A 26,360-nucleotide genomic window follows, 5' to 3' on the forward strand; every position below is an offset into this window, starting at 1 on the left:
TCCAGCATTTTGTGTCCATCTCCGGTGTAAACCAGCACCTGCAGTTCCTTCTTACACATATAGTTTCCCTGGTGCTACCAGCACTCTCTCCTCACCCCTGCGGCATCTCTTGCCAGTATTTATTCTCCATCTCTGAGACAAGAGACGAATTGTCAGCGGGCTCAATGGGAAGTCCCAAATCCAATCTAATCTTATCCCCGTCCAATTTCTTCCCTGCATTCTCCAGCAGGAGACACTTGCTAGCAGCAGAAGTGTGCAAAACGTGTGCAATATTCCTCCAACTGAGTTATTTGAAAAAAACAACTTGATTTCACATTTTATTCAGTTTGGAAAATAAAATTCATGAAGTATATTAAATCCACGGAGTCAAATAATGTAGCACAGTGGGAAAACAATACAATTTTAAAAATGTCTAATGTATAAATTCGAACAGCACCCCACAGCCATTAAAGAAAAAAGCAGATGAGTACTTCAATCATTAAACCACATAAATAAACGATCATATTCCCCAAATACGTACGAGGGGCAACAAAACTGCAGGTTCATGCCCGTATGTAAGTGCAAGAACGGAAAGCTATTTAAAATCCCAAGTGGTATAATCCTGATTGGAGAGCCATTTGCATTAATGCATTTTTTTTTTTTTCTTCTTTCATTTGGAGTGATGTTGATGTCTGATAACAAATTGACAGCCTGTTTTACATTTCTCCTGCCGTTCCTTTCCTTTCATCTCAATGGGGGGTGGTGGGGTTATTTCCAGTTTGTACCACCTCACGCAGTCAGTACCAAAGATCTTAGAGCGGAGGTAGACAAAAATACTGGAGAAACTCAGCGGGTGAGGCAGCATCTATGCAGCGAAGGAAATAGGCAACGTTTCGGGGTCGAAACCCTTCTTCAGTTGCCTATTTCCGTCGCTCCATAGATGCTGCCTCACCCGCTGAGTTTCTCCAGTATTTTTGCCTGCCTTCGATTTTTCCAGCATCTGCAGTTCCTTCTTAAACATCTTAGTGTATCTTTGGTCAGTGGTGGGTTTGGGAGTTATTTACCTAAATACCTGTGGAACATACCAGTGTACATAACTAATGCTGACAGCACTGCAAGCCTTTTTTATGCAATTATTGATAAATTCACGTATTGGGAATTTCTCCTCTTGGTAAGAAACTCTTTGTTCTTTTTTTGGAGTTGGTGCCTAGACATTCAATTATATAACTTATTTCATGTTTAGTTTAAGAAAGAACTGCAGATACTGGAAAAATCGAAGGTAGATAAAAATGCTGGAGTAAATCAGCGGCTAAGGCAGCATCTATGGAGAGAAGGAATGGTCTTTCGCTCCCTAGATAGTCTCCCATCAGTCTTAAAGGCCTGTCCCACTGTACGAGGTAATTCAAGAGCTCTCCCGAGTTTTAAAAAAAATCAAACTCGTGGTAAGTTTGTTGCCGTTCCATTCTCTCAGCATATGACAGTCCCGCCGTCCCGGGAATTAACCTTGTAAACCTACGCTGCACTCTCTCAATTGCAAGAATGTCCTTCCTCAAATTAGGGGATCAAAACTGTACACAATACTCCACAATACTAAGACAGCAATTGATTGGTTGAAATACCTTAAGTTCATAAGTGATAGGAGCAGTTCATAAGTGAGCAGAATTAGGCCATTCAGCCCATCAAGCCTACTCCGCCATTCAATCATGGCTGATCTATCTTTTTTTCCTTAATCCTAATCTCCTGCCTTCTCCCCATAACCCCTGACTTCATTACTAATCAAGAAGTTCTTGGATATAGCTGATCTTTCCTCTGGACCCTGGATCGCCAATAGCTTCGAGCTATTGGAAAGCAAGTTTCCTCCTTGACTCTGCGGGATGTTTTCATTGGGGAATACGCAATAATAAAAATTTCCTCCTCCTTATTTACTAAGTCAGGTAATGGAATATTTATGCTTCAAAAGATTTGATGCCATTATTCTCAGAATTGCATCCTTTGAGGGTTCACCTTGTACAAAGTGTATTTTACTAAATAGTAATTTGAAAGTTCGTTTTTAAAATCACAATTGCAATATTTTCCAAATGATCCATTAATTATGCGAGCGAGTGCAGGCTCATTAATCTGCATAAAATTAGTTCTTAAACATCTGAAATATTCCTTGTTAAAACTAATGAGGCGCTTAGGGTGGATTGTGAGTCTAATTAGACAATATCACGGCTGCATTTTAAATGAGTCTTTTGTGGCATACAGAGAGGTCAGAATGCATGATAGAAATTCCAAAAAGTGAAGGGGAGAATGTGGGAATAGTGAATAGAATATTTATTAACCCAATGCAAAATGATCATGTTAAAAATGCCGAGGCCTACGCGATCTCCCAGTTGTCAAACACTTTAACTCCCCCTCCCATTCCCCCTCCCATTCCCACGCCCACCTTTCCGTCCTGGGCCTCCTCCATTGTCAGAGTGAGGTAGACAAAATTGCTGGAGAAACTCAGCAGGTACGGCAGCATCTATGGAGCGAAGGATATAGGCAACGTTTCAGCCCGAAACCCTTCTTCTTCGACTAATGCAGGGTGGGGAGGGGAGGGGGAATCACAGGGGGGCAGTCAGAGAGGAGGCTGTAAAACTGTCTTCGGAGGGAGGAGGAGAACTTCTTCAAAGTAGGCATACCTTGAGGAGATATCACAGTGGAGTAGATAAAATGTTCAAGAAGGAACTGCAGATGCTGGAAAATCGAAGGTAGACAAAATCGCTGGAGAAACTCAGCGGGCGAGGCAGCATCTGTGGAGCGAAGGGGTTGGACAGGCTAGATGCAGGAAGATTGTTCCCAATGTTGGGGAAGTCCAGAACAAGGGGTCACAGTTTAAGGATAAGGGGGAAATCTTTTAGGACCGAGATGAGGAAAACATTTTTCACACAGAGAGTGGTGAATCTCTGGAATTCTCTGCCACAGAAGGTAGTTGAGGCCATTTCATTGGCTATATTTATTCAGATTCAGATTCAATTTTAATTGTCATTGTCAGTGTACAGTACAGAGACAACGAAATGCATTTAGCATCTCCCTTGAAGAGCGACATAGCAAACGATTTGAATTAAAAAAAAATAATAAGTGTCCGGGGGGGTGATTGGCAGTCACCGAGGTACGTTGTTTAGTAGAGTGACAGCTGCCGGAAAGAAGCTTTTCCTCGACCTGCTGGTTCGGCAACGGGGAGGGCCTGTAGCGCCTCCCGGATGGTAGGAGGGTAAACAGTCCATGGCTGGGGTGAGAGCAGTCCTTGGCGATGCTGAGCGCCCTCCGCAGACAGCGCTTGCTTTGGACAAGCTCAATGGAGGGGAGCGTGGAACCGGTGATGCGTTGGGCAATTTTCCACCCTCTGCAGCAGCTTATGCCTTCCGGTCGGAGACACAAAGTTGCCATACCATAACTTGATGCAGTTGGTAAGAGGGAGTTAAGAGGGAGTTAGATGTGGCCCTTGCGGCTGAAGGGATCAGGGGGTATGGAGAGAAGGCAGGTACAGGATACTACTCCTGCACCTATTTTCTATGTTTCTATGTAATAGGCAACGTATCGGGCTGAAACCCTTATTCAGACTGATGCAGGGTGGGGGGGGGGATACCCCTCCATATCTCGAGATTCCCTCTCCCCTGACTCTCAGTCTGAAAAGGGGTCTCGACCCGAAACGTCACCCATCCCTTCCCTCCAGAGATGTTGCCTGTCCCGCTGAGTTACTCCGGCATTTTGTGTCTATCTTCGGGTGTAAACCAGCATCTGCAGTTCCTTCCAGCACGTGTTAAAATGCTGATAGGCTTTCAATATTTCCCATGTTTGTTTTGCAATGCCTGTAAATATTCACTGTGAACATAATCAAAGCTGTCACAGTCAGGGCTTATATGTGTCATCAAAGGTCTGTTAGCCTAATTAAAACAAATGGGACTTCATAAATTTCCCCGATTGCCAGTTCTTCTGTACTTCCCCCCCCCCGTGGCACAAATTGCGTTGGCTGGCAGCTGAGTCCACGCTCACTTTTGCCCATCTCGTTGTTCTACATTTGCAAGGCTAGACATTAAATGAGGAGGAATTTATTTCGTCAGAGGGTGGTGCATCTGTGGAAATCATTGCCACAGAAGGCTGTGGAGGCCAAGTCAATGGATATTTGTAAGGGAGAGATAGATAGATTCTTGATTAGTACGGGTGTCAGGGGTTATGAGGAGAAGGCAGGAGAATGGGATGAGGGGGGAGAGATTGATCAGCCATGATTGAATGGCAGAGTAGACTTGATGGGCCGAATGGCCTAATCCTGCTCCTATCACTTATGACCTGTTGAATTCTCTGCCTCAGAGGGCGGTGGAGACCGGTTCTCTGGATACTTGCAAGAGAGAGCTAGATAGGACCCTCAAAGATAGCGGAATCAGGGGATATGGGGAGAAGGCAGGAACAGGGTACTGATTGGGGATGATCAGCCATGATCACATTGAATGGCGGTGCTGGCTAGAAGGGCCGAATGGCCTACTCGTGCACTTATTGTCTATTGTCTATTAACCTTATGCCCGTCTGATGCAGGGTCTCGATCCGAAACGTCACCTATCCCTTTTCTCCAGAGATGCTGCCTGACCCGTTGAGTTAGCCCCATCTACACTTGTCCCACCTGATTTTGGCCCATAACTCTCTAAACCTTTCTTATTCATGTACAACCCAAATAGTTTATAAATGTTGTGATTGTGATAGTTTAGTTTTGCTTCGAGATGCAGCGCAGAAACAGGCCCTTCGGTTCACCGAGTCCACACCGACCAGCGATCCCCACACACTAACACTATCCCACATGCACTATGGACTATTTTACATTTACACCAAGCCAATTAACCTACAAACCTGTACGTCTTTGGAGTGTGGGAGGAAATCGATCTCGGAGAAAACCCATGCAGGTCATGGGGAGAACGTACAAACTCCATACGAACCCTGGTCTCCGGTGCAGTAATGCAACAACTCTACCGCTGAGCCACCGTGCCACTCCAGTTACCTACATATTATGTTGCAAACTAGGCAGATTAGACTTTTTGCCCCAGAGAACTGGAAGATGAGAAGACAAGAGCGACAGGAGATCATAAGAAAGAGAAGTCGGTTGTTCCATCTTTCAATAAGATCTTGATTTACTTAACAGAATAATGAAAGGCATAGATAGAGTGGATGTGGAAAGGATGTTTCCACTGGTGGGAGAGTATAGGACCTGAGGTCATAGCCTCAGAATTAAAGAAAGGAAGTAGGGAGGAACTCCTTCAGTCAGAGGGCAGGTAATCTGTGGAACTCATTGCCACAGAGGGCTGTGGAGGCCAAGTCAGTGGATGTTTTTACAGCAGAGAGAGACAAATTCTTGATTATAGGCAATAGACAATAGGTGCAGGAGTAGGCCATTCGGCCCTTCGAGCCAGCACCGCCATTCAATGTGATCATGGTTGATCACCCACAATCAGTACGCCGTTCCTGCCTTAGAACGGGTGTCAAGGGTTATAGGGAGAAGGCAGGAAAATGGGATTATGAGCGAGAGATAGAGCAGCTATGATTGAATGGAGGCGTAGACGCGATGGGCAGAATGGCCTAATTCTACTCCTATAACTTGTGAACGTGAAGATTGTGGCTGATCTTCTACCTCAGCACTATTTTCCTGAACAAACCCCATACCTCGTCCTCTTATTATTAAAAAATAAAAGCATTATTATATTCAATGTTTGAGGCAGGGGTTATTAATTATTGATTATTGATTACCAGTGTTAGGGGTTATGGGGAGAAGGCAGGAGAATGGGGTTGAGAGGGAAAGATAGATCAGCCGTGATTGAATGGCGGAGTAGGCTCGATGGGCCTAGTGGCCTAAATCTGCTTCTATCGCTAATATACATAAACTTAGTTCCCAGCACCAGTTAAAACTCGGAGAAAGCTATTCAAATTCCAATACAATATAAGAAACAAAGTCTGACCTCCCATGATCCTATCAGATTGTGAGAAAATAGATATAATATACAATAACGTTTTTTCAATACTCAAATCTATTGACATTAGTTGTCCACCATCTGCCTGTCAAGAAACCCCTTCACGTCTTTCAACCTATTACCTGCTCAGCCTTGTCCTGCCCTTCCTCGCATCCAGTTTTCTTACTGCTCTGACAATCGGTTTGAAGAAGGGTCCTGACCCAAAATGTCACCTATCCATGTTCTCCAGAGATGTTGCCTGGTCCACTGAGTTACTCCAGCACTTTAGTTTAGTTTAATTTAGTTCAGAGACACAGCATGGAAACAGGCCCTTCGGCCCACCGAGTCCGCGCTGATCAGCGATCACCTACATACGTACATTAGAACAATCCTACACACTAGGAACGATTTACGCTACTTTACTGAAGCCAATTAACCTACAAACCTGTGCGTCTTTGGAAAGTGGGAGGAAACCGGAGCACCCGGAGAAAACCCACGCGATTACAGGGAGAACGTGTAAACCTCATACAGACAGCACCCGTAGTTAGGATCGAGCCCGGGTCTCTGGCGATGTAAGGCAGCAACTCTACCGCTGCGCTACCGTGCCGCACAAACCTGCGCATCTTTGGAATGCGGGAGGAAACCAGACCACACTTTTTTCATTTTGTTTCTGTTAACCAGCATCTGCAGTTCCTAGTTTCAATCTCCAACCTTAGACGTACGTTTAGTTTATTTATGCGGAATAAGGAAGGTACGTCTTATTTTTCCTTTTGATCGGGGTGATAACCGGGTCAAACGTTAACGCTCTACTTTTTGAATCACCGCAGACCGTCAAGGCGACATCTCCGCTCGGCGATCCCAGAGTCACGTACAATCTGGAAGAGGGGCAAGTTCCCGAAACAAATATGCCGGTCCGATTCTACCTGAAAACCAACCGAGAAAACGGATCTGCCTCCATTTTGGTAGCAGAACCATTGGACTTCGAAGGGACCAAGTTTTATACACTTCGTGTCAGGGCTCAGAATGTGGCTGCTGTCCCCTTGGCTTCATTCACCACCATCCACATCAATGTGACAGGTATGTTTTAGTTGTTCCTTAGTCAGTCAATAGTTCAAAGGTGCTTTATTTGTCACCTATGCAACTGCGCAGTGAAACTTTCTTCGCATTTATCACACACGTGGGCGCCGCCATGTTTTGCCGCCATTATCCAACGTCCCAAGTCCGGTCTGCCCGCGCGCTCGATGTACTGGAGCAGTTCCTGCCAACCGCCGCCCCTCTCCTCTCCTCGCCCGGCCAGCTTTGTATCCCGAGGAATAGACCGGCTAGATGCACCCGATCTCTTTTACCCAGAGTAGGAGAAGCGAGGACCAGAGGGCTCAGGAATAAGGTGAAGGGGAAAAGATTTAATAGGAATCTGAGGGGTAACTTTTTCACACAGAGGATGGTGGGTGTATGGAACGAGCTGCCAGAGGAGATACTTGAGGCTGGGGCTATCCCAAAGTTTAAGAAACAGTTGTTTAAGAGGGAACTGCAGATGCTGGAGAATCGAAGTTTAAGAGGGAACTGCAGATGCTGGAGAATCTCAGAAGTTTAAGAGGGAACTGCAGATGCTGGAGAAGCCCTGCTGTCTCCTCCCACCCTCCAGCCTTCTGGCTACTCCTCCTTTTCCCTTTCTTGTCCCCACCCACCCCCACCCCCGATCAGTCTGAAGAAGGGTTTCGGCCCGAAACGTTGCCTATTTCCTTCGCTCCATAGATGCTGCTGCACCCGCTGAGTTTCTCCAGCTTTTCTGTGTAACCTTAAGAAACAGTTGGACAGGTACATGGATTGGGCAGGTTTGGAGGGTTATGGACCAAGCGCAGGCAGGTGGGACTTTTTTTTAGTGTGTCCAAGTGTTTGTTTTGGTGTCTCTCGGTGTGTCTTGTGTGGGGGCTGGTGGGGGGGAGGAAGGAAGAAACCATTTTTCGGTCATTTCCTCGACTTTTCCATGTCGCTTCTCCGCCTCCCCTCTCGTGGCCTAACAGATTAGATTGGAGCGGCCTTTCCCGGAGTCGGGCCCAGAGCTTCATCAGCGGGTTTAATGTGGACTTGTCCATCGCGGTGCGGGGATGAACCCTTGCCGGGGGTCGCCAGAGAGGAGTGCTCCGATCGTTGACCTGGTGACTTAGATATTGTGGGGCTGCGGTCTGCCGAGCTTCCAGCCGCGGGCGTGGTGTGGACTTACCATCCGGAGTATGGGATCCCTTGCCGGGGTTCGCCAGAGAAGAGCTCCGACCACCGGCCTGCGGCCTATAACATCCTGAAGCCATGGTCTCCGGTAGGAAAGTGGCCGATTCTGGCACTCCAAGCCACGGAGTGTGTTTGACCGTCCCGACGTCAGAAGTTTGATCATCCCGACGACAGGGCCTGTACATCGGGCCGTCCGTAGCGGCGACTACGGAGGGTTTATGGCCCCGACCACGGATGAACAAAGGAGGAGGACTGACTGAACTTTGTTGCCTTCCACCACAGTGAAGAATGCTGTGGTGGATGTTTGTGTTAAATTCTATTGTGTATTGTGTGTTCTTTTTTTTAACTGTGTCGCTGCTGGCAAATTCATTTCACTGCACCTTCGTTGGTGCATGTGATAAATAAATTTGACTTTGACTTTGTAGCTGGGACATTGTTGGCCAGTGTGGGCAAGTTGGGCTGAAGGGCCTGTTTCCACACTGTATCACTTTATGACTATGACCTTGAAGGCGCAGGAGGTATTACCCCGGTTCACCAGCTCCCTACCCCCCCGGTTACGCTGTGATGTGGACTGTGTGGGGTGGGGGGACCCATTGCTCCTCCCGTGCAGCAGGTGGCGCTGCACAGGACAAAGGGAGATGTTTGTACATAGTTCAAGACAAATAAATTAATAGTGATTATTTAAATCAAAGTTGCTTCTGATCCATGAGAATAAACTTAATTATCTCTAACTTGCCTCTCACACACAGACACACATTCATATAAATATATGAAATATGTATACGTTAAATTTAATTTTGTGCAGTGTGTGTTAAAGCAATACAAGGGAAACTGCACAATACAATGCAAGGGAAACTACGCAAAGGAGGAGGCTGTTCCCGCTACAAGATACTCGAGGATCTTTGCTTTGGATCAAAGATTATAGCGGAGCTCTATAATCTTTGCTTTGGATCACAGCGGGTGGCATACCGGAAGTCGCGTGTCGCATTAAAAAATGGCGGCCGTGACGTTCCGTCACGTACTACACGTCAGTCCATTGGATTTCGGAGTAGTGGTCTATCTTGCTCCTCTAGGATCTTTGATAAAGACTTCTGTTGTACCTTGAAGACGCTCAAGTTTCTGTGCAGCCTAGAAAACGAACACGAAATACGCCGATCGTCCGGCCCATTGGGTGACTCCTCCACGTATAGATGCTGTACATGGGGCCGCTGAGAACAACGGGGCGCCTGGCGTGGAGGCGGCAGCAAAAACAAAGGGGGGGGGAGGGGCGGAGGGAGAGCTGTTATCGGGCAACTGAAACACTATCAACAACTTAGAGAGCGGTCTTAAGTTGAACTACCATCCACCTCGGGCTATCTTTAATTGAACTTTACCTTTTCACTAAACATTATCCTGTATCTACACACTGTGGACCGCTTGATTGTAATCATGTCGTCTTTCCGCTGACTGGATAGAGGTTTTCACTGTACCTTGGTACGTGTGAGAATAAAGTAAACTGAAGCTAGTGATGTACAACTAAGGCTCATTAGTATCATTGATCATTTTTCAGATGTGAATGACAACGTCCCCTTCTTCACCTCATCTACCTATGAGGCCACGGTGCCAGAAGGGGCGGCAGTGGGCATGTCGGTCGTGCAGGTCTCAGCGACCGATCTGGATTCTGGCCGACATGGAAAGGTGAGCGGTCGTACGGCGCGCGTCTCCAAGTATTGCGTTATGAGGTTGGAGTATTGCAAACGTGAACGCAGCAGGGCGGCACGGTGGCGCGGCAGTAGATTTGCTGCATCACAGCGCCGGAGACCCGGGTTCGATCCCGACTCCGGGTGCTGTCTGCACGGAGTTTGTACGTTCTCCCCGTGACCTGTGTGGGGGGTTTTTCTCCGGGTGCGGGGATCGCTGGTCGGCGCAGACTTGGTGGGCCGAAGGGCCTGTTTCCGTGCTGTATCTTTAAAGTCTAATGTCAATCGATTTTATATTGCATATTTTATGTTACATGTTGGAGTAATTGTAACCATTTCCTCTATTTTACTTGGTGTAATTTTGTGGAATTGACAGAGAAATCAGAGCCCATGATTTGGCAGTTATCAGGTTGATACAACATGTATCTTCACCTCCAGATTGAGGGTATAATTTCAGTCCAGAAAGTGAACATTTCCTTTTCTTGGTGACAATAGACAATAAACAATAGGTGCAGGAGTAGGCCATTCGGCCCTTCGAGCCAGCACCGGCATTCAATGTGATCATGGCTGATCATCCTCAATCAGTACCCCGTTCCTGCCTTCTCCCCATATCCCCTGACTCCGCTATCTTTAAGAGCCCTATCTGTCGCACCTGGAACGACTGCTTGGGTCCTTGAATGGAGTCGAGGGGGAAGTAAAGCAACAAGTGTAGCATCTCTTGTGGTTGCAAGGGAAAGTGCCCGGTGAAGGGGTGGTGCGGGAGGGAAGGGAAGAATTGACAAGGGAGTTACGGAGGGAGCGGTCTTTGTGGAAGGCAGACGGGGGGGGGGGGGGGGGGGGGGAGATGGGAAGATGTGGCGAGTGGTGGGGTCACGTTGGAGGTGGCGAAACTGACGGAGGACTATTTGTTGTATGTGCCGGCTAGTGGGGTGAAAGGTGAGGACCAGGGGGACTCTGCCCTTGTTGCGAGTGGGGGCATGGGGAGGGAGAGCAGTGTTACTGGGTATGGAGGAGACCCTGGTGAGAGCCTCATCTATAGTAGGGGAGGGGAACCCCCGTTCCCTGAAGAATGAGGACATTTGCGATGCCCTGGTGTGGAACACCTCATCCTGGGAGCAGATGCGGCGTAGACGGAGGAATTGGGAATAGGGGATGGAGTCCTTACAGGAAGCAGGGTGGGAAGAAGTGTAGTCTAAATAGCCGTGAGAGTCAGTGGGTTTATAGTGGATGTCGGTCAGAAGTCTATCCCCTACGATGGAGATAGTGAGGTCAAGGAATGGTAGGGAAGTGTCGGAAATGGTCCAGGTGTATTTGAGTGCCGGATGGAAGTTAGTGGTGAAGCGGATGAAGTCAGTCAGTTGTGTGCGGGTGCAGGAGGTGGCACCAAAGCAGTCGTCGATGTAGCGGAGGTAGAGGTCGGGGATGGGGCCCTGGTACGTATTGAACAAGGATTGTTTGACGTAACCGACAAAGAGGCAGGTGTAGCTGGGGCCCATGCGTGTGCCCACAGCTACGCCTTGTATTTGGAGGAAATGGGAGGAGTCAAACGAGAAGTTATTGAGGGTAAGGACCAACTCTGCTAGGCGGAGGATAGTATTAGTGGACGGGTATAGGTTGCTCCTCCGGTCGAGGAAGAAACAAAGGGCTTTGAGACCATCCTGGTGGGGGATGGAGGTGTAGAGTGACTGGACGTTCATGGTGAAGATGAGAGGATGGGGGCCTAGAGAATGGAATGCGCGGAGACGACGGAGAGTGTCTGAGGTGTCTTGAACATAGGTAGGGAGGGATTTAACCAAGGGGGATAGGATGGAGTCAAGGTATGTGGAAATGAGTTCGGTAGGGCACGAACAGGCAGAGACAATGGGTCTACCGGGACAGTCAGCTTTGTGGATTTTGGGGAGAAGGTAAAATGAAGACTGTAGTGTGGGTGGGGAAGAGCAGGGGTCACATAGTTTGAGGGGGATGGGGAAGACCCAGTGGAACAGACACTGAGGTGACCAGGGTTGGGGTGACTAGCACTAGGACCCAGTGCAGTCAAACCCAGATTTGTTGGATTGTTGTTGGTTTTGATCTCATTCAGTTTTCCAGTTGGCTTCCAGCGAGTAGCATAAAGGGCCTGTCCCACTTAGGCGATTGTTTAGGCGACTACACGCGACTAGGCTGTCGCCACATGGTCGCCTGGGGTGTCGCCTGTGTGGTTGTGAGCCGTCTCCTCAGTCGCCCAAAGAGTCGTAACGTCTTTCTGGTCGCCGCTGGATTTTCAACATTTTTGGGAGACAGTCGGCGACGGTGGGTTTGACGCCAGTGAGCGTAGCTTGACCTCCTGACGTAGGTGCTGTCGTAGTTGTCACCAGGTTAATGTAGGCTGTCGCCGGTGCTAACTTCGTTTTTTTGTTGCTGTTAAAGTAATGATTCTATTTCAAATTTTATGTTGTAGGGGGGGGTCCAGTCGCTGGTTTTTCAGCGACCTGCTACGACAATGACAGTCACCTAAAAATTGCCTAAGTGGGACAGGCCCCCCCATAAGCTTCTGACTGAGGCAGATGGAGGTCCATTAGCCAAAGTGAAAGGAGATAGGAAAGAGATTTGCTAACCGTCAACTAAGTCCAGAACCAGGGGCCACAGTTTAAGAATAAGGGGTAGGCCATTTAGATCGGAGACGAGGAAACACTTTTTCACCCAGAGAGTTGTGAGTCTGTGGAATTCTCTGCCTCAGAGGGCGGCGGAGGCTGGTTCTCTGGATACTTTCAAGAGAGAGCTAGATAGGGCTCTTATAGATAGCGGAGTCAGGGAATATGGGGAGAAGGCAGGAACAGGGTACTGATTGGGGATGATCAGCCGTGATCCCATTGAATGGCGGTGCTGGCTCGAAGGGCTGAATGGCCTACTCCTGCACCTATTGTCTATTGTCTATATTGCTGGACCCCTTGTAAAATTAATAGTAAAACTAGGTTTACTGTTAATAAACCCTTTGTTCAGGCTAGCACTATTGGCAGCACTAGTTCTGCTGGGAGGGATATTAGAGGCTGGCATATTAAGAGGGGGTAGAATCATAGAGTGATACAGTGTGGAAGCAGGCCCTTCGGCCCAACTTGCCCACACCGGCCAATATGTCCCAGCTACACTAGTCCCACCTGCCCGCATTTGGCCCATGTCTCTACAAACCTGTTCTATCTATATACCTGTGTAACTGTTGGGATAGTTTCAACAGCCTCAACTACCTCCTCTGGCAGCTACTGCCCTCTGTGTAAAAAAGTTAACCGTCAGATTCCTATTAAATCTTTTCACCTTCACCTTAAACCTATGTCCTCTGGTCCTCGATTCACCTACTTGTGCCTTCACGAGATTGATCCCTGGGATGGCGGGGCTGTCATATGAGGAAAGATTGAAAAGACTAGGCTTGTATTCACTGGAGTTTAGAAAGATGAGGGAGGATCTTATAGAAACATATACAATTATAAAAGGACTGGACAAGCTAGATGCAGGAAAAATGTTCCAAATGTGGGGTGAGTCCAGAACCAGGGGCTACAGTCTTAGAATAAAGGGGAGGTCATTTAAGACTGAGGTGAGAAAAAACGTTTTCACCCAGAGAGTTGTGAATTTATGGAATTCCCTGCCACAGAGGGCAGTGGAGGTCAAATCACTGGATGGATTTAACAGAGAGTTAGATAGAGCCCTAGGGGCTAGTGGAGTCCAGGCATATGGGGAGAAGGCAGGCACGGGTTATTGATAGGGGACGATCAGCCATGATCACAATGAATGGTGGCGCTGGATCGAAGGGCCGAATGGCCTCCTCCTGCACCTATTTTCTATGTTTCTATGTTTCTATGTACTAATAACTCGATGGGCCAAAGGGCTTGTTTCTGCCCTGTATCTCTAAGGTCTAAACAATTGGATAGATCTGTGTCAGCGTTGTCTCACTTGCTTTTCCATTCCCACCGCTCCCAGGTGAATTACGCGATCGTGAAGGACATCAGTGGCGATTACCACTACTTCAGCATCGACTTTGAAACGGGGGTGATTTTCACACAGATGTCCTTTGACAGGGAGGTGAAAGGGTCCTACCTAATAGAGGTCCAGTCTCAGGACAACTCTGAGTCTGCAAGGCCGGGCAAGCAAGGACAGCCCAATACAGGTACTCACCTCAAAGCTAGCAATCCTAACATAGGATGAGCGTTTGACTGCACTGGGCCTCTACTCGCTAGAGTTTAAAAGGATGAGGGGGATTCTCATTGAAAGTTACCGAATAGTGAAAGGCATGGAGTGGATGTTTCCACTAGTGTAATAAGTCTAGGACCAGAGGCCATAGCCTCAGAATTCAAGGATGTTCCTTTAGGAAGATGAGGAGGAATTTCTTTAGTCAGTGGGTGATGAATCTGTGGAATTCATTGCCACAGAAAGCAGTGAGGGCCAAGTCAATGGATATTTGAAGGGCAGAGATAGATAGATTCTTGATTAATACGGGTGTCAGAGGTTATGGGGAGAAGGCAGGAGACTGGGATTGACAGGGAAAGATTGAATGGCGGAGTAGACTTGACGGGCTGAATTGCCAAATTCTGCTCTTAGATTTCATAAAGTAGAGGTAGCGGAAACGATGCCTGCATTCTCCAATAGTATTTGGGGTGGCACGGTGGCACAGCGGTAGAGTTGCTGCCTCACAGCGCCAGGGACCCGGGTTCGATCCTGACTACGGGTGCTGTCTGTATGGAGTTTGTACGTTCTCCCCGTGACCACATTGGTTTTCCCCGGGTGCTCCTGTTTCCTCCCACACTCCGAAGACGTGCAGGTTTGGAGGCTAATTGGTTTGGTGTAAATTGTAAATTGTCCCTAGTGTGTGTAGGACAGTGTTAGTGTACGGGATCGGCGCGGACTCGGGTGGCTAACGGGCCTGGCTCCGCATTGTATCTCTAAAGGCTAAAGGTACATTACGTTTAAGGGAACTATACATAGAAAAAAACATCGTTCAAAAGCTTCACGGGGAAAGGAAACGTTTACAAAAAACTTGGTTTGGTATAATTGTAAATTGTCCCTAGTGTATGAAGCATAGTATTAGTGTATGGGGATCGCAGGTCGGCATGGGCTCGGTGGGCTGAAGGGTCTGTTTCCACGCTGTATCTCTAAACTAAACTAAACTTCTCTCTATTCACAGACATGGCCTATGTGCGGATCTTTGTCAGTGATGTGAACGACAATGCACCAGCCTTCCCACAGCAGACCTACACTATAAGTGTGGACGAGGACAAAGACATTGGCTTTGTGGTTATCACGGTGTCTGCTAATGATGGAGATGAAGGTGTGTCTCTATCTATCTTCCTCCTATTCCTCCCAACATACGATGAGCGGTTGTCGGCACTGGGCCTGCACTCGCTGGGGTTCAGAAGGATGAGGGGGAGATTCTCATTGAAACGTACTGAATAGTGAAAGGCTTTTGGATAGAGTGGATGTGGAGAGGATGTTTCCACTAGTGGGAGAGTCTAGGACTAGAGGTCACAGCCTCAGAATTAAAGGACGTACCTTCAAGGGAAGGGTTCCACTTAGGCGACTCTTTAGGCGACTGCCAGGGACTAGTTTTAATGGAATTCACCTACGACACCTGGCGACAACCTACGACAGCAAACATTGTCGCCACTGTCACCGAAAATGTTTCAACATGTTGAACATTTTGCGGCAATCGCCTGTAGTCGCCCAAAAAATCGCCTAATTGGGACAGGCCCATTAGGAAGGAGATGAGGAGGAATTTCTTTAGTCAGAGGGTGGAATTCTTTGCTACAGAAGGCTGTGGAGGCCAAGTCAGTGGATAATTGTAAGGCAGAGATAGATAGCTTCCTGATTAGTACGGGTGTCGGGGGTTATGGGGAGAAGGCAGGACAATGGGGTTAGGAGGGAGAGATGGATCAGCCATTATTGAATGGCTGATGTTGGTCTCGACCGGAAACGTCGCCTATTTCCTTCGCCCCATAGATGCTGCCTCACCCACTGAGTTTCTCCAGCATTTTTGTCTACCTTCGATTTTGCAGCATCTGCAGTTACTTCCTAAACTAATGTTCTAATGATTCCTTTGCACAAACCCAGTGCAGACTCTCCCCGACTTACGTAATAGGTGATTTACATAAACCAAGGGCAACGTAAATGATTCTTTAAGCCCACTGCTTTATTTCCGAGTCACTCGCCTCGGAAGCAGTACACTAGTGTCATCACATACGGGAGCCATTTCTGCAAGCTGTTCTCATGGATGCTACCCCCCCCCCCCCCGTGGTCTCATGTCGGAGCTCCCCCGTGGTCTCAGCACAGACCTCCCCCATGTTCTCCACGTCGGAGCTCCCCCATGGTCTCAGCACGGAGCTCCTCCATGGTCCATGTCGGAGCTCCCCACCATGCTCAGCACGGAGCTCCTCCATGGTCTCAGCACGGAGCTCTCCCATGGTCTACACGTCGGAGCTCCCCCATATTCTCCACGTCGGAGTTCCCCCCATGGCCTCAGCAAGGAGCACCCCTATGGTCTCCATGTCGGAGCTCTCCCGTGGTCCCCCGACTGATGTAACATCTGACATGTAACCCTTACCTAAGTCTGGGAGCAGCTGTAGTTACATTTGAACTCCAGAGATGCTGCCTCTCAACCCCATTCTCCTGCCTTCTCCCCATTCTTGTAAACCAGGGCATATGACAAGGAAAACCGTAATGAAAATAATCTGAAATGAAAATGTAAAGATGCATGTGAAGGATGTAATTCCATCTCTCTCTCATTACAGGTGCAAATGCCAAACTGAGGTATCAGATTGCATCGGGGAATGTGAAAGGAATGTTCGATGTGGAGCCAGAGGTGGGGACAATCTTTATAGCTCAGCGGCTAAACTATGAAGAAGACCAACGTTATGAACTGCGGCTTGTGGCCTCCGATGGCAAATGGGAAAACCAAACTCTGGTTACGGTCAACGTCATCAACCAGAATGATGAGGCACCGGTCTTCACTCAGAATGAGTATCACAGCAGCATCCTGGAAGAGCTACAGGACTTGCCAGTGTTCGTACTGCAGGTGTGTGACCTATAGAGTCATATAGAGATTCGGTGTGGAAAAAGGCCCTTGCCCACGCCAACCAACATGTGAATGAATGAATGAATGCATGATGAATGAATGAATAAGTTTATTGGCCAAGTATTCACATGCAAGGAATTTGCCTTGGTGCTCCGCCCGCATGTGACAACATGACATACAGTGACAGTTAGGAATGACACAAATGAAAGGGGGTCAAATGAGATGGAGGAACTAAGTGAAATCCAGGTTCGGCCGGGAAGTTGTGTTAGGTAAATTGAATGGATTAAAGGCCGATAAATCGCCAGGGCCAGATAGGCTGCATCCCGGAGTACTTAAGGAAGTAGCCCCAGAAATAGTGGATGCATTAGTGATAATTTTTCAAAACTCTTTAGATTCTGGAGTAGTTCCTGAGGATTGGAGGGTATTGGAATCAGTTATTAAAGATGGGATAGCAGCACATTTGGAAAGTGGTGAAATCATTGGACAAAGTCAGCATGGATTTATGAAAGGTAAATCATGTCTGACGAATCTTATAGAATTTTTCGAGGATGTAACTAGTAGAGTGGATAAGGGAGCACCAGTGGATGTGTTATATCTGGACTTTCAGAAGGCTTTCGACAAGGTCCCACATAAGACAGGTAGTGACTAGTGGGGTACCGCAAGGCTCAGTTCTGGGACCCCAGCTATTTACGATATATATTAATGATTTGGACGAGGGAATTGAATGCAACATCTCCGAGTTTGCAGATGACACAAAGCTGGGGGGCAGTGTTAGCTGTGAGGAGGATGCTAGGAGGCTGTAAGGTGACTTGGATAGGCTGGGTGAGTGGGAAAATGCATGGCAGATGCAGTATAATGTGGATAAATGTGAGGTTATCCACTTTGGTGGCAAGAACAGGAAAGTAGACTATTATCTGAATGGTGACCGATTAGGAAAGGGGGAGATGCAACGAGACCTGGGTGTCATGGTACACCAGTCATTAAAAGTAGGCATGCAGGTGCAGCAGGCAGTGAAGAAGGCAAATGGTATGTTAGCATTCATAGCAAAAGGATTTGAGTATAAGAGCAGGGAGGTTCTACTGCAGTTGTACAGGGTCTTGGTGAGACCACACCTGGAGTATTGCATACAGTTTTGATCTCCTAATCTGAGGAAAGACATTCTTGCCATAGAGGGAGTACAGAGAAGGTTCACCAGACTGATTCCTGGGAAGTCAGGACTTTCATATAAAGAAAGACTGGATAGACTCGGTTTGTACTCGCTAGAATTTAGAAGATTGAGGGGGGATCTTATAGAAACTTACAAAATTCTTAAGGGGTTGGACAGGCTAGATGCAGGAAGATTGTTCCCGATGTTGGGGGGGGAAGTCCAGAACAAGGGGTCACAGTTTAAGGATAAGGGGGAAATCCTTTAGGACTGAGATGAGGAAAACTTTTTTCACACAGAGAGTGATGAATCTCTGGAATTCTCTCCCGCAGAAGGTAGTTGAGGCCAGTTCAATGGCTATATTTAAGAGGGAGTTAGATGTGGCCCTTGTGGCTAAAGGGATCAGGGGATATGGAGAGAAGGCAGGTACAGGATACTGAGTTGGATGATCAGCCATGATCATATTGAATGGCAGTGCAGGATCGAAGGGCCGAATGGCCTACTCCTGCACCTATATTCTATGTCTATGTTTCTATGACACATAAAACATTAAACATTAATAATAAAACATTATTGATTAAACATGTGAATTAAATAAAATACCAGAACAAAAGGAGGCTACAGATTTTTGGTTATTGAGTAGAGCTACTACTCGTGGAAAAAAACTAGTTTTTATGTCTGGCTGTGGCAGCTTTGACAATCCGGAGTCGCCTTCCAGAGGGAAGTGATTCAAAGAGTTTGTGGCCAGGGTGAGAGGGGTCAGAGGTGATCTTGCCCGCTCACTTCCTGGCCCTTGCAGTGTACAGTTCATCAATGGAGGGAAGGTTGCAGCCAATAACTTTCTCAGCTGATACTAAACCTGTCCCATCTATACTAATCCCACCTGCCTGCCTTTAGCCCTATCCTTCCAAACCTGTCCTATCCATGTACCTGTCCAACTGTTTCTTAAATGTCGCGATAGTACCTGCCTCAACTACCTCCTGGCAGCTCGACCTCTCAGATTCCTGTTCCATTTTTTCCCCTTCTCCTAAAAACTATGTCCACTGATCCTCAATTCACCTCCTGTGGGCAAGAGACTCTGTGCATCTACCCGATCTATTCCTCCCATGATTTTATACACCTGTGCAAGATGGAATTTGTGTCCAGGGGTCGCTGGTCGGCGTGGACTGGGTGGGCCGAAGGGCCTGTTTCCGGGCTGTATCTCTCAACTAATTATGTCGTTCAGTTTAGAGATACAGCGTGGAAACACGCCCATCGGCCCACCGAGACCGTGACAATTTTCCAAGCCAATCAGCATACAAACCAGCACGTCTTTGGAGTTTGGGAGCAAACCAGAGTACCCGGAGAAAACCCACAAGGTCACAGGGAGAACATGCAAACTCCGTACAGGCAGCACCCAGGGTCAGGATCGAACCCAGCTTGTTTGCCTTTTTGTGGAATTTGCACTTGGGTTCCCATTGGTTTTCATTCAATAATTAAGTTGAATAATGGATGTATGTTAGTACAGTTTCAAAACTATACTCTATTCATGCATTTATGTCTGATTTTAAATTTATTAATTCGTTTTGAAGAGTTAATGTCAATTCTAATCTTGGATTCCTCAGAATGCATATGGGAGTTTTAAATAATTAACAATCTCATCTAATGTCTCCAATGAAGACATGCATGCCTTAGTGTTGTCCGAGTGGCTTCTAGACCATATATTTAAAAATCAAATTACTGTGCATTCTTTCATGCATTCTGAAATCTGAGTATTTCACATAGCAGAAACAAGAAACCACACATGCTGGTTTATACAATAGGACACAAGACTCTTCACTTATATTAGTAGAGTCTTGAGTCCTACAGTGTGGAAACAGTCCCATCTATCTCTGTTTGGCCCATATCCCTCCAAACCTGTCCTATCCATATACCATTCAATTGTTTCTAAAACATTGCGATTGCACCAACTCCCTGCTCCAGCAGTTTGTTCCATACACCCACCACACTTTGTGTAAAAAATATTACTCCTCAGGTTCTTATTAAATCTTTTCCCCTTCACCTTGAACCTGTGTCCTCTGGTCCTCGATTCCCCTACCCTGGGCAAGAGACTCTGTGCGTCTACCCGATCTATTCCTCTCATGATTTTACTCACCTCTATAACATCACCCCTCATCTTGCTGCGCCCCAAGGAATATAGTCCTAGCCTGCTCAACCACTCCCTATAGCTCAGGCCCCTCGAGTCCTGGCAACATCCTCGTGAATCTTCTGAGTACTCTTTCTTTTGTTTAGTTTAGTTTAGAGATACAACGCGGAAACAGGCCCTTTGGCCCACTGAGTCCGCGCCGGCCAGCGATCTCTGATGTTCACAGTATCCCACCTTTACTAATCAATAATCTATCTACCTCTGTCTTAAAAATATCCATTGGCCTGGCCTCCACAGCTGTCTGTTGCAGTGAATTCCACAGATGCACCACAATTCTGACCTAAAAAATTCCCCCTAATCTCCTTCCTAACCGAACGGCCTTTAATTCTGAGACTGTGACTTCTGGTCCTAGACTCTCCCACTGGTGGAAACATGAGATGTGTTAGAGTAAAGGGCCTGTCCCACTTGCCGGCATCATTAACTGACGTATCAGGTCACCGAAAGATTTGCGGCGTGGCGTGGCGTGGCGCAGCGTGATGACGTATTGACGCGCGGTGTTTTTTTCAAATGTCGCAACATTTTTTTTGTCGCCGCTGGATTTTGAAATGTTCAAAATCGTTTGGCGACACTAATATGACGCCGGCAGTCGCTGAAAAAAAATCGCCAAGTGGGACTGGTCCTTTACCTGGATAACTTGTATTCAGGATGATGTTAGTCTATTCTGATCCCAGTCAATGATTGGGAAAGATCATTTGTTTTTAAACCAAGCAGAGATCAAGGAAACGTCAAAGAAAGAAAGGAGATGAGGTGGAATTTCTTCAGCCAGACAGTGGTGCCTCTGTAGAATTCATTGTCACAGACGGTTGCGGAGGCCATGTCATTGGTTGTTTTGAAAACAGAGATTGATTTGTAGTTTAATTGGCATCGGTAAAAATTGTAAATTATTTCTAGCGTGTCGGATAGAACTAGTTTAGATTATTGTCACATATACTGAGGAATAATCATAGTCATAAGGTGATGCAGTGTGGAATCAAGCCCTTTGGCCCAACTTGCCCACACCAGCCAACATGTCCCAGCTGCACTAGTCCAGGGGTGGGGGAACATGCGGCCTTCTAGGCCATTAAGTGCGGCCTTTTGAATGATGCCAAATTTTGTAGAACAAATCCTTTTATTTTTATTAATATGTTTTTGTTCGAATTTTATTATTTTTATTTTAATCTTAAAATGAACGTATTTAAAATACCAAAGAGTAAAAGAAGATTCAACAAAATAATCCTCCCCGACAGACGGCCACAATTAAAACATTAGTAAGTCATGAAGGCTATTTTATTGCCACAAAGAGTTACTCACTTTTGGCACTCTTACGGGTAGAACAAGAGGAATAGATTTCTTCAACAACTTTCAAGATAAATGTCGTGAAATATATCTAATTGAAGATTCTTGGATGCGGCCTTATTAGATTACAGCTAACTTAATGCGGCATTCCAACATGAAAAGGTTCCTCATCCCTGCACTAGTCCCTCCTGCTTGCGTTTGGTCCATATCCTTCCAAACCTGTCTTATCCATGTACATGTCTAACTGTTTCTTAAACATTGGGATAGTCCCAGCCTCAACTACCTCCTCTGGCAGCTTGTTCCATACACTCACAAGTTCACAAGTTATAGGAGTAGAATTAGGCCATTCGGCCCATTGAGTCTACTCCGCCATTCAATCATGGCTGATCTCTGCCTCCTAATCCCATTTTTCTGCCTTCACCATCCTTTGTGTGAAAAAAGTAGGAAATAGGATAGAGTAATATAGGGGTAACTTTTTCAAAGTAAAAAGCTTATTTATCAAAATGGAATGAATAGTCTTCTTCGAAGTGGATTCTCACAGCTTTTTGTTCTTGCCCCACCTTGTTCAGGTTTCAGCGACGGACCCGGACCAAGAGGCGGATCAGAGCGCCTTGCGATACTCTCTGCACGGACAAGGGGCGAACAGCGAGTTTGCCATCGACGAGCTCACGGGCAAGATCTACACGAGGAAGAGTCTGGACCGCGAGGAGCGATCCGTGTGGCGCTTCTTGGTCCTCGCCACCGACGAAAGCGGCGATGGCCTCACGGGTTTCTCCGACGCCATCGTCGAGGTGCGTGATGTGAACGACAACAGGCCCTCCTTCCTGTGTGCGGTGGAAGGCTGCTTCGTGGGACACGTTCCGGAGAATTCCCCGGCGGACACTTCCGTCATGGAGATGGCGGCAACGGATCGGGATGACCCCAAGGCCGGGCGGAACGCGGTCCTGACGTACAGAATAATCCAGAACGTTCGCAACAGAATCAATCTCAACTTGTTTTCCATCAACGCATTGACCGGCACGGTCTACACCGTGTTGGGCTCTCTGGACAGAGAGAAAGAAGATACGTACCTGGTGGTGGTGGAAGCTCAAGATGGAGGCGGGTTGGCGGGAACGGGGACGGCCACCATTTTGGTCACCGACGTGAACGACCACGCCCCGGTTTTCACCCGAGACGTCTTCGCGGCAAAGATCTCGGAAAACACCCGGATGAACACCGACGTCCTTGTTCTCTCGGCGACCGACCAGGACGAGGGGGACAATGCCCTGGTGACCTTCAGCATCGTGGGCGGTGACAACGATCACAAATTTCTCATCGAAACCGACCAACTCGGGAAGCGAGGCGTCATCAAACTGAGGAAAAGGCTCAACTACGAGAAATCTAACGAGAGGAGGTTCAACCTAACTGTCAGAGTGGAAGATCTGGACTTTTTCAGCACGGCCACTTGCATCGTTGACGTGGAGGACTACAATGACCACCCGCCGGTCTTCCGCCCGCAGTTTTACCAAGCTGATCCGCTGCTGGAAGATGTCTTCATTGGCACTAGAGTTGTTCAGGTCTCGGCATCGGACGAGGACTCTGCCCAGAATGGCCAGTTCTCGTACAGCTTCGCCAACGGTTCGGACGCGCTGGGGCAGTTTGCCGTGGACGGGGACGGTTGGGTTACGGTGGCCGGTAGCCTGGACCGGGAGTCGACGGCGCAGTACCAACTGGTGGTGCTGGCCGTCGACGGGGGAAGCCCCGCTCTCACCGGGAGCGCCACCATCCGTTTGACGGTGCAAGACGTCAACGACAACGGGCCAGAGTTTGAGGCGCCGTACGCGCCGATCGTTTGGGAGAACGCGCCCCCACCCCAGGCCGTGCGGCTGAACGAGACCTCGGCCCTGATGTACGCCAGAGACAAGGACAGCCCGGCGAACGGCGCTCCCTTCTCCTTCACGCTGTTGACCCACCGCGGCAACTCCAGCGGCTTTGCCTTGACGGATCACGGCAACGGTACCGCGGGTCTGACGGCGCTCCGTCTGTTCGACAGGGAAGACCAAAAGGTCTTCTACCTGCCGGTGAAGATCAGCGACAGCGGTTCCCCGCAGATGAGTTCCACAAGCACCTTAACCATCACCATTGGAGACGTCAATGATCATCCCCACTCAGCTGGCTGCATGGAATTTCTGGTCTACAGTTACAATGGTACGGTGTTCTCCACTGATAATCTGCACCCTGTTTGTTGTAGGTTGACAACAATGCTGGAGAAACTCAGCGGGTGAGGCAGCATCTATGGAGCGAAGGAAATAGGCAAAGTTTCGGGTCGAAACCCTTCTTCAGACTGGTGTGAGGGTCGGGGGGTGGGGGGGGCCGGGAAGAAGTGGAGCCAGATGGCTGAGGGAGAGCTGGGAGGGGGAGGAGAAAGTAAGCATCCGCTGCTCTTGATGTTAGCTGCTCTACATCGGTGAGACCGAGCGCAGGCTTGGCGATCGCTTCGCCCAACACCTCCGCTCGGTCCGCAATAACCAACCTGATCTCCCGGTGGCTCATCACTTCAACTCCCCCTCCCATTCCGTATCCGACCTTTCTGTCCTGGGCCTCCTCCATGGCCAGAGTGAGGACCACCGTAAATTGGAGGAGCAGCACCTCATATTTCACTTGGGCAGTTTTCACCCCAGTGGCATGAACATTCTCGAATTTCAGGTAGTCCTTACTTTCTCCTCCACTTCTCAGCTCTCCCTCAGCCCACCGGCTCCACTTCTTCCTTTCTTCCTCCCCCCCCCACCCCCACCCTCACATCAGTCTGAAGAAGGGTTTTGACCCGAAACGTCGCCTATTTCCTTCGCTCCATAGATGCTGCCTCACCCACTGAGTTTCTCCAGCGTTTTTGTCTACCTTCGATTTTCCAGCATCTGCAATTCCTTCTTATACACTCTGTGTTGTGTAATTGTGTTTTGCTGTGCGAGACTGCGTTCAGAACGAACTTAACAGGATGGAAACTCTGGGTTTGATTGCCCCAGTGTCAATGATCCATCTGCCTGGGTCTCGACCATGGTTGCAGCAACCAAGAAAATCAAAGATAAAATACGAATGCGCATCAATCCCACTTCTGACACCATGTTTTGTGATCAAACCATCACAAAGTATTAGGTGAACCACAAGGCATTTATTAAAACCTATGCAGAGAGAATAATACATACCATTGCACTCGTTGCATCATCGTACAGACTGCCGAGCAAAGAGACGAGCAGGCTGTTATCAGTATCTGCATTCCTTACTCAAATCCCGGACTGGATTACATGGCGGAATGTGTATCATGCATAATATATGTGGTGAAGGTTATAGATACAGGGATTAATATGGTTGATCTACACTCTACCTCTTCCAGAGCTCTACTTGCTGCACTTGCGTTTGACGTGACTTAGTCAAGTAGAAACATAAATTGGGATATAATGCCGAGGCTCTGGAAGGCGCTGGTCAGGCCACACTTGGAGTATTGGGAGCAGTTTTGGGCCCATTATCTGAGGAAGGTTGTGCTGGTTCTAGACATAGGTCCAGAGGAGGTTTGCAAGAACGATCCCAGGAATGATTGTGTTAACGTATGATGAGCGTTTGACGGCACTGGGCCTGTACTCGCTGGAATTTAGAAGGATGGGGAAGCAGGGGGGCCCTCATTGAAACATGCAGAATAGTGAAAGGCCTGGATAGTGGATGTGGAGAGGATGTTTCCACTGGTGGGAGAGTCCAGGACCAGAGGTCATAACCTCAGATTTAAAGGACATTCCTTTAGGAAGGAGATGAGGAGGAATTTCTTAACTCAGAGGGTGGTGACTCTGTGGAATTCATTGCCACAGAAGGACGTGGAGGTCAAGTCAATGGATATTTTTAAGGCAGAGACTGATAGACTTGATTAGTACGGGTGTCAGGGGTTGTGGGGAGAAGGCAGGAGAATGGGGTTAGGAGGGAGAGATGGATCAGCCATGATTGAATGGCGGAGTAGACTTGATGGGCCGAATGGCCTACGTCTGCTCCTATCACATGAATTATTCCTCTCCCATGTCGCTATGAACTGTTAGAAATGTAAATAAAGCATTAAAAATTAACAAAGATGTAAACAATGAACTCAGGACGGAGGCACGCGTCCCAAAAGACCATGTGCCGCAAACAAAGCTCTCTCAATTCTTTTAGTTTAGTTTAGTATAATTTAGTCTATTGTCAGGTGTACCGAGGTACAGTGAAAAGCTTTTGGTGCGTGCTATACAGCCAGTGGAAAGATAATACATGATTACAATTCAGCCATTCGCAGTGTACAGATACCTCATAAGGGAATAAAATGTTCAAGAAGGAACTGCAGATGCTGGAAAATCGAAGGGAGACAAAATTGCTGGAGAAACTCAGCGGGTGCAGCAGCATCTATGGGGCGAAGGAAATAGGCAACGTTTCGGGCCGAAACGCTTCTTCAGACCTTGTTCAGAACATGTTGAAAATTCAGCGGTGACCAGAAAGACGCAACGATGCTACGATACAGGTGAAGCCTGCATGGTCGTGAGTAGTCGCCCAAAGAGTCGTACCTTGTTCTGGTCGCCGCTGGATTTTCAACATGTTGAACATTTTCTGTGACCTGCAACGACCTATGACGGGTGCCGGCAAGTCGCCGAAAAAGTTGCGTAAGTGGGACAGGCCCATTAGAGTGTGGAGCGTTTGTAATATGTGAGTGTATATCTGCTTCTGCGGCTGGCGCGCAAATAGTCGCCTGGGTTGGGCACCATCTTGGGAGCAGTGGGTGTCGGACCGTCAGTTGCCGGAAAATTGGCGTTGGACGGCAAGGTGGCGCAGCGGTAGAATTGCTGCCTTACAGCGCCTGAGGCGCGAAATCAATCCCAACTGCAGGTGCTGT

The 26,360-nt window shown here is 47.8% G+C and overlaps 1 protein-coding gene across 1 annotated transcript in view; it reads left to right on the plus strand.

The window, feature by feature from the left end:
- Positions 1 to 26,360, plus strand: part of si:dkey-22o22.2 (neural-cadherin) — a 354,455-nt gene that overhangs the window by 289,568 nt on the left and 38,527 nt on the right. The window contains 6 exon segments of the mRNA XM_055633687.1: positions 6,764 to 7,013; positions 9,715 to 9,842; positions 13,793 to 13,979; positions 14,994 to 15,137; positions 16,594 to 16,877; positions 22,051 to 23,668. Coding sequence (XP_055489662.1) covers positions 6,764 to 7,013; positions 9,715 to 9,842; positions 13,793 to 13,979; positions 14,994 to 15,137; positions 16,594 to 16,877; positions 22,051 to 23,668 — 2,611 coding nt within the window.

The sequence above is a fragment of the Leucoraja erinacea genome, chromosome 4, assembly GCF_028641065.1.
Source record: "Leucoraja erinacea ecotype New England chromosome 4, Leri_hhj_1, whole genome shotgun sequence".
In the NCBI taxonomy this organism is placed as follows: Eukaryota; Metazoa; Chordata; class Chondrichthyes; order Rajiformes; family Rajidae; genus Leucoraja; species Leucoraja erinaceus.